The 8,921-nt window shown below is 50.7% G+C and overlaps 1 protein-coding gene across 3 annotated transcripts in view; it reads left to right on the forward strand.

The window, feature by feature from the left end:
- CDC34 (cell division cycle 34) overlaps positions 1–5,115 on the forward strand; it is a 10,315-nt gene extending 5,200 nt beyond the window's left edge. For all 3 annotated transcript variants that reach the window (XM_015564616.1, XM_006764774.1, XM_015564617.1), the window contains one exon: positions 4,867–5,115. In XM_015564616.1, the coding sequence (XP_015420102.1) occupies positions 4,867–5,074 (208 nt within the window). In that variant the 3' untranslated portion in view covers positions 5,075–5,115. The remainder of the gene's footprint in view (positions 1–4,866) is intronic.
- Positions 5,116–8,921: the final 3,806 nt, after the last annotated feature.

Genomic DNA, 8,921 nt, shown 5'->3' on the forward strand with positions numbered 1-8,921 from the left:
GGTGGTGTTGGGGTAGGGAGGTACAAGGGGATCTCTGAGTGGGTATTGGCAAACTCCCCAAGTGACATTCAGGCCTCAGAGGCTGCACAGCTGGCACTTAGCGTGTTCTCCAATAAATGGCAGCCACCAGGGGGCTGTGCTCAGCCTGTGGCTCCTGCTACAACGTCGGACCTGGCTTCCAGGATGTGTAGTGCAGCCAGTGAACACCCCTCACACCCTGTACCCGCTGACTTTGTGCTCCCTCCCCCAGGACCATCCTCCTGAGCGTCATCTCCCTCCTCAACGAACCCAACACCTTTTCCCCAGCTAACGTGGACGCCTCTGTGATGTACAGGAAGTGGAAAGAGAGCAAAGGCAAGGACCGGGAGTACACAGACATCATCCGGTAAGGAAGGGCTCCCAGATGACCTGGCTTCTCACATCTGTCCACAGGGCAGGAGTCACTAATGGGGAAACCTAGGCCACTGGACAGTGGAAAAGATCCAACCAGATTCAAGCCCAACCCATTGGTTCTTTCCTCCTGTCTTTTCTCTCTCTCTCTCTCTCTCTCTCTTCCTCTCCTCCTCCTCCTCCTCCTTCTCCTTTTTAAAAGAAAATTGGGTGTTTTTTGCAATTTCAAATATCTTTCATACAAGTCCATGTATTTAATGTAGTAAGTAGACATACTGTGTGTGTGTGCATATTGGGATATGGGTTATCACACCCACAGGCATAATAGTGCAGCACAGAAATAGACACCCAGGTGTCCAGCAGCGAGCTCCAGAGGTCCTCCCAGGGTTCCCTTTACCCCTTGCCCCCCTCTCTCCAGGGCAGCATCTCTGAGAATGGGGCCTGTGGTAAGTGTGTCCAGCAAATGGGGGTATGGCTTGCCTATCCGCTTTTAGGTGCTTCATGATCCACATCCAGGCATACACGTGTCCTTCCACTGCTTGTTTCTGTTCCTCATCAGTTTTTCATATGGTCATTTTTCATGTTACTGAGATTGTGCTTTGTGTAATGTTTTATCTTTCCCACTTAATAATTTGCTGTTGCGAACATCACTTAAGTTTGTAATTTTGAAACTTGGAATCATTATTTAAAGGCAGAAAAACCATATGGTATCAGCATATTTAGAAAATAGCCTTCTTTTCTGAAAAGATAACTTTTTTTTCTTGGTTCTAAGAGCAATGTATTACTTAAGGATTTGCAAGAATTAGCCTCTTATTCTTGTAGTTGTTCCCAGTGCTCTTCCCTCACAAATGAGCAGGCAAACATCTTCCAGACTTTATATGGTGGATTCTCAGCAGTGCGGGTGCCAGATCGGGGACTGAACCTTGTTTAGGGCTCTGGGTGTGCAATCCATTGGCTTTCTGTCCAAGCTATGTGACCCATTCTTTTGCCTATTCTGTTTGTCCAATTCTGTGAGCTCTTGTGTCCATTGTCCATTGTCACTTTTTATCATGGAGTTTACTGATTTGTTTCATGACAAACGGCCCTTTATTAGGATTTTTTCTAAATACCTTTCAGTTTGTCATTTACCTTTTATTTTTTGCTTATTTATATTTTTATTGATTTCAGGGAGGAAGGGAGAGGGAGAGAGAGATAGAAACATCAATGATGAGAGAGAATCACTGATTGGCTGCCTCCTGCATGCCCCCTACTGGGGATGGAGCCTGCAACCCGGGCATGTGCCCTTGACTGGAATCCAACCTGGGACCCTTCACTCTGCAGGCTGACGCTCTATCCACTGAGCAAAACCAGCTAGGGCTCATTTACCTTTTAATTAGAAAAGCCAATAAGAAGTTAAACACACCCCTGCCTTATGGCCCAGTCATTCCAGGCTTCAGTACTTACCCAAGAGAAACAGGCACATTCTGCACCAGCATCCATGCAATGTTCAAAACAGCATCAACTCACCAAAAACAAACAACAACCCAAATGTACATCCACGGTGAAGGATGAGCAAGCTGTGGCCTGTTCACCAGCCATGTGGACACATCTCCAGGTGTTAAGCTTCGTGAAGGAAGCCAGGCAAACAAGGGAGCACACTCCTGGACAGCAATCCTAGGAAGTGCATCTGTGGCCATCAGAGATATGGGCTTTAAGAGGCATAGGGGCCATAACCAGTTTGGCTCAGTGGATATATCGTTGGCCTGCAGACTGAAGGGTCTCAGGTTCGATTCCAGTCAAGGGCACGTGCCCGGGTTGCGGGCTCAGTTCCCAGTGAGGGGTGTGCAGGAGGCAGCCAATCAGTGATTCTCATCATTAATGTTTCTAGCTCCTCCCTTCCTCTCTCAAATCAATAAAAATATATATATATATTTAAAAAAGGCATAGGGGCTCTGGCTTGTTTAGCTCAGTGGATAGAGCATTGAACCACATCCAATACAGCCAAGGGTGAACCTGAGAAGGGGTGGTGAAGGTTTAAAGAAAATAGACAAGAGAATACAGCTGGGGCTAGGTAGGATCACTACCTAGATGAGAAAACAGTGACAGCTTGTAAGCGAAGCTTTATTTTATAGTCAGATCACACAAAGCAAAACAAGGGCAAGATGTTTACAATGTTCTTGCGAGTTTCAAAATCTATTTTGTTACTCAAGCCTTGTTTTGGCAGCACTTGCTGCACTTCTCACAGCTGATTAGCTACCTAGGAACAAGGGAGGACTATAAGGTCAAGCTTAATTGTGCTAAGAGGGCTCTGCCCTCCAAGCTGGGACTTGTATGTGGCTCTGCCACAGGTGAGTCTGAGGCTTGACTCTATAGTCCCTCCCTACAGAGCGTCAGCCTGCGGACTGAAGGGTCCTGGGTTCGATTCTGGTCAAGGGCACATGCTCAGGTTGCAGGCTTGATCCCCAGTGGGGGGCGTGCAGGAGGCTGCCCATCAATGATTCTCATCATTGATATTTCTCTCTCTCCCTCTCCCTTACTCTCTGAAACCAATAAAAATATATTTTAAAAAATAAAAATAAAAGAGGCATAGGGGCGTCTGGGGTGATGGGTACATTTGTGGGGTGCTTTCAGGAGGCACAATGTAGGTCAGAGCTCACTGCTGACACATTACATGGGTTCAGTTCGTGTTATTAAAGCTATGGACAAATCAAATAACGAAGGCAAAAACATGTATATACAAATAGAAGCAAAAACCCCATGATCCTAATACCTAATGGTTAATGTCTGGGTGTATCCTTCCAGATGTTTATCCAAAAAATGGGACCACGCTGTATAGGCCACTTTGTAAACAACTTTTTAGTGAGGTTTGTTGAGATGTCTGTCCAGTGGAGCTCATCCTTTTTTGGAGTCAGTTTGGTGAGTTTTGATAGTTAACATAATTATCTCCTTGCTGAGGTGCAGATCCAGCTCCACCAGCTGAAACTTTCCTCCCACTCTCCACCATCCCTTCCCTCCCACTCTACCCCAGCAGCCCCTGCTCTTACCTAGAAAGTAGGAAACAGCCTTTAGTAGCTTCCTGGGGCCTGATCTTTGAGGCTGTCCATGTGTTTACTTGTCATAACTTGCTTTTCCCTTCCTAAGAAACCAACCATTTTTTGTCTCTAAACAGCCCTCAGTTCTCTGTTTCACCTCATCCTGGAGTTTGACTAGTCCCCGGTCTTACCCACATGTGTGTGCACCTGTGAGCAAATGTACGTGCACACATGGCATTGGTGGCCTTGCAGTGTCAGGTCTTCTACCTGTCCTGTGGTGCCCCTCTCTATCAACTTCTGTTTTATTTTCCTTTACTAAATTCTGCTGGCTTTTTTTAGTCTGGCCTGTTTTTGCTGGTTGTTCTGTAGTGGTTTATGTAACAATTTTCTAAATCACTTTGACACACACAGCCCCCAGGGGACCCATGAGCAACAGGGTGCACCCTTCTCTGTATCCCCCTGTGGTCCCGGGAAAGCTGTCCTTGATGCTGGGCATAGTTTCCAGCCTGTGGAGCGGATGATGAACTGTGATGGACATGGCAACACTAGTCCCCCACCAGCCATCCTAGGAGGTGCTTGGCAAGCACCCGCTCTGCCAGCCTCATTTGATACTTGTGCACAACCCTCAGGGTCTCAGGGTGAGTGCTGGTGGCACCTTCAGAGTATCCTGCCCACGTGGCCCGCTCCTTTGCCAGTTCTTCCCCGCCACCTCCCACATGGTGCCGAAATAAAATCCAGACTATTTTTATCCCTCCAGACTCCCTGTGGGCCAGCTCACATGTGTCCACGTGGGTAGCTGTGATGGCTGCTTTCTGCCTGTGTGCTCACCCCCATCTGCGTTCCCACATGTTCTGTCAGCGTGACCAGGCAGAGCCCCTGGTGGGCTTAGAGGTTTTAGCATCTGTGGATTGGTCCTGCAAGGTTCCAGTTTCAGATGTACTTGGTGCTGGGGCTAGGGTGTGACGGTCAGGTGTATGTCCCATGGGATGTTACTACCCTGTGTCACCTCATTTGTCCTCCCTTTCACTGTAAACAGGAGCATTTCCCAAACCTCGCCTGCTGCCTCGTGAGCAGTGCAGTGCTGAGTCCACACTTTCCAGGGTGAGCCCGTCCCATCCTTTCTCTCTCTCCCAGGGTGCTGTCCCCACCGTCCACTTTTCCTCCCTCTGCCTGCCTCCTAGGCTCCTCAGCTGGTTGAAGTCCTCAGCTGTGGCCCTGGAGGACTAACCCCCCTTGATACTTTGTCAGCTGGGTTAAGTGTACACTTTCGTGGCATCCTTTTAAACCTAGTGTAGCAATCTTCCGGGATCCTTGGTCCCTGCTGCAGTGTCCCCTGTGGCTTGGCCCTGGTCAAGCCCCTCTCCGGGGCTTAGCTGCTTGGTCACCTCCTTTCCTCCAAGGGCATCTGGCTGTGGACCCTGACCAGGCCATAGCTCGCCTGACTCCCTGCCTGTCTCTCCCCCAGGAAGCAGGTGTTGGGGACCAAGGTAGACGCGGAGCGGGATGGTGTAAAGGTGCCCACCACGCTGGCTGAGTATTGCGTGAAGACCAAGGCCCCGGCGCCCGATGAGGGCTCGGACCTCTTCTACGATGACTATTACGAGGATGCCGAGGCCGAAGCTGACAGCTGCTTTGGGGACGATGAGGATGACTCTGGCAACGAGGAGTCCTGACACCATGTCCCGCGCCGAATAAACTTACAGATTTTACCTCACCAGGCCCAGACTCTGTGGGCTCTCAGGCACCTCCTGACGCCGAGACTACCTCAGGGAGGTGGCTCCGCTCTTGCCTTGTCTCCTTGGTCTCGCTTTCCTTTTCCCATGTTTGTTCTGCACCAACCTCTCCTTGGCCTCCCCAAGGACTACAGGGTACAGTGGCCAGGCCTGATGCCTGTAGCACCTAAGTGCATGGAGCCCAGGGGCAGGCCTAGCACCTGGGTGCACTCCTGAGGCTGAGGATGTGGGCCCAAGGTCCTGAGCCCTAGGCTGGAAACAACCAGCAACCTCCAGCCCTCAGGTGGCTCCACCCTACTGCCTGCAGACGCTGCACCCAGTGTCACCCAAGCCTCTGACGTTATTTCTGTGTAACTGAAAAGCCTGGAGCAAGCTGGATCCAGGGTCCGATGGTGACATCAGAACAAAGGCCCAAGTGAGCCCTGGCCTGACTGGTTACTGTGGCTGGAGCCTGTATGACCCCCATGCAGGTGGCGGACAGGTGCACCTGGGCCCTGGCAGACCCCGTAGAGCCTACGCACCTGGTCTGCTTCCTGCTCCATGAATGCACCACAGCCCCAGTGCCACAAGCACAGCTTTTATAGTTGGCCCTCACAATTTTGTTTGTTTGTTAACATGAATGATTTTCCTACATTAAAATGTGCAAAGTTTCACCCAGTTGTTTTAATTTCTTGCTTTCCTTAAACTCAACTGGTGGGCAGCACAGGGCCAGTGAGGCTCCTCTACTCTGATGAACACACCCAACTCACCAGAGCACTCAACTGGATTTGAGAAGAGTTCCGCCACCCCCATGGCACCACACCCTTCCTCCTCCCTGGGCCTTGTCTAGGAGCCTCTGAGCCCCACTGTGCATTACAGGTGAGGCAGCCCGCAGAGCACCCATGAATATTCTTGGGCCCCCACATGTATGACCCTCTGCAGGCACCAAGGCCAGGACAACGGCCTGTGTTTTTAACTTGCAGGCACCTCCTGCTGCTCAGGCCTGGGGATGCACAGCCTCTTTTCAGTTCCTCTTTTAAGTTAGAGGCATTTCCTGAGGGGGAAGCTGAGTCAGCCTTTGCACCTTGCGGGTGGTGAGGGGGAAGATGTCACCCACAGTGCGAGCTACTCTTGGGGTGTTTCCTGTGTGCCCGGCAAGTTGGTGGCAGCCTCCTGAATGTCAGTGAAAGGGAAGGGCCTCCTGGGGCCCAGGAGCCACTAGGCTGCACCAGAAAGCCTTGTATTAGCAAACCAGGACCCTTGGCCAAACTAGCCACACCCACTTTACCTGGGTCTGGCTGTTGATGAGCTGCAGCTTCAGTACTGAATAATGTCCCAAAAAGCCAAAAGTACTTAGTTTGGCCATTTATAGAACATTTTGTCAACCTCTGTCTTAGAGTCATGCCAGCACCCACTGCCACCCTCTGGCTTGTTGGTTCAGCTTCTCTCCTTTGGACCTCTTCCCTGTCTCCACACTCCCAGTGCCACAGAGCAAACCACCTGAACTTAGTGACATAGAGCCACTGCCACTGTATACTCCGCTTCTGTGGGCCAGGAATCAGGCAGCTTGTCACCTCGTCACCATGTCTAGGTGATTTAAATCCTGGGACCTGGGGTCTTGTGGAGGCATCTTAACTCAGGCTGGGCGCCTGGGCTGGGGCAACTTCAAGCCCAGGTTCAGAGGGACTGAGTGGCCCGCACATGCCCCCGAACCCATCACCAGGGCTTCCTCTCAGCATGGTGGCACAGGCTCCAAGATGACGGTCCCAGGAGCAAGGTCGTTCCTGAGCAGCCTTGGAGGTCACACCACGCCGCTTCAGCTGCACACAATTGGTCTAAAAAGGCACAAACCCACCCAGATTCTAGGAGGGGGCACACAGACCCTAGGGAGCATGTCTGAGAATCGGCGGCCATGTTCTAAAATCGCCACAAGCCCAGTCACCGTGGCTCAGTGGTTGAGTGTCAACCTACGAACCAAGAGGTCATGGATCAATTGCCGGTCAGAGCAAAAACAGGACACATGCCTGGGTTATGGACTCAATCCCCCGGGCGGGGGGGAGGGGGGGCAGCGCAGGTGAAGGGGGGGCCATGCAGGAGGCAGCCAATCAATGATTCTCATCATTGATGTTTCTATTGCCCCCTCTTCCTTCCTCTCTGAAATCAAAATATTTTTTAAATAAATAAAACCGCCACAGTCTGCCCTGGCCAGTGTGGATCCGTTGGTTGGAGCATCGTCCCATATACCAAAAGGTCGCAGTTTGATTCCCAGTCAGGGCACATACCCAGGTTTCAAGTTCAATCCCCAGCTGGAGGCAACCGATCCTTGTTTCTCATATCAATGTCTCTCTCTTTCTCTGTCCCTTCCTCTCTCTCTAAAATCATAAAAGCATGTCCTCGGATGAGGATTTTTTAAAAATAAATAAAACCGCCACAATCTGTCCCCTTTTCCTCCATAGACTGTACTCTACACGATTGCCAACAGAGCGTTTGCGCACACAGATGTGACTAAAATATCTGAGGCCTCCAGTTTTGAATCATCTTTACTGACCAAGCCAAGGACAGGTGGCTTTGACATGCAGAACTTCAGTGTTCTAAGCTGCATAATCTATATATATAAAAGTCTAATATGCAAATTGTCCCCATGGGAGTTCAACCGGGAGACTGATCACTCGCTATGACATGCACTGACTACCTGGGGGTGGTGTGGAACGAAGGGAGGCCCTGGCCGGCATCCAGAAGGCTCCGATCAGCCCTGATTGCCGGCCAGGCCTAGGTACCCTACCTTTGCATGAATTTCATGCACTGGGCCTCTAGTGGGGTTAATAATTAGAGTTGAGCCCTAGCTGGTTTGGCTCAGTGGATAGAGCTTTGGCCTTGGACTGAAGGGTCCCAGGTTCCATTCTAGTCAAGGGCACGCACCTTGGTTGCAGGCTCCTCCCCAGCCTGGGCCTGGGTCAGGGCTCATGCAGGAGACAACCAATCGATGTTTCTCTCTGTCTCCCTGACCTGTGGTCAGCAGGATAACAGTCCCAGAGATGTCCATTCCCTAATCACAGAGTCTGCTCTGGGGAAAGGCAGGAAACAGTTCTTCCCTGAGGGTCCTGCCTACACTGGGGTTTAGCCCAGTGAGACCCACTTACTACTTCTAGCTTCCAGAACTAAGAGAATAAATTTGTGTGGTTTTAGGCACTGAATGTGAGGTAATTCCTTAATCTGTTACAGCTGCAGGCGGAAACCAACATCCCCAAACTCCGCTTTCTCTGTGTGGGCCTCCTCTCACTTTGGGCCACCCCCGATCTGACATCCTTCAGCTCCAAGTCCAGCAGAGAGTGAGGCCTGTTTCTGAAAAGTTCCAGTAGAAGAAACCTACACCATGGCCCTCGATGAGACTGCTTAGAACAGTGGTTCTCAACCTTCCTAATGCCGCGACCCTTTAATACAGTTCTGCATGTTGTGGTGACCCCCAATTTCATTTTACAAATTGAACATAATTAAAGCATAGTGATTAATCACAAAAACAGTATGTAGATATATATGTGTTTTCCAATGGTCTTAGGCGACCCCTGTGAAAGGGTCGTTCGACCCCCAAAGGGGTCGCGACCCACAGGTTGAGAACCGCTGGCTTAGCACATTCTGCCCTGAACCAAAAGAGGGGGAATGGAGCAATCTGATTGGCCAATTTGAGTCACATGGGTAGGGAGGGCTGAGGAGTAGGCTGGGAGGGAGGGAGGACTGAAGCCCTTGGGAGCCTTCATAACTGCCCCGACCATGCCTGGCCCAGAACAGACATCACTGTTCAATATAGCAC

The sequence above is a fragment of the Myotis davidii genome, unplaced genomic scaffold, assembly GCF_000327345.1.
Source record: "Myotis davidii unplaced genomic scaffold, ASM32734v1 scaffold198, whole genome shotgun sequence".
Classification (NCBI taxonomy): Eukaryota; Metazoa; Chordata; class Mammalia; order Chiroptera; family Vespertilionidae; genus Myotis; species Myotis davidii.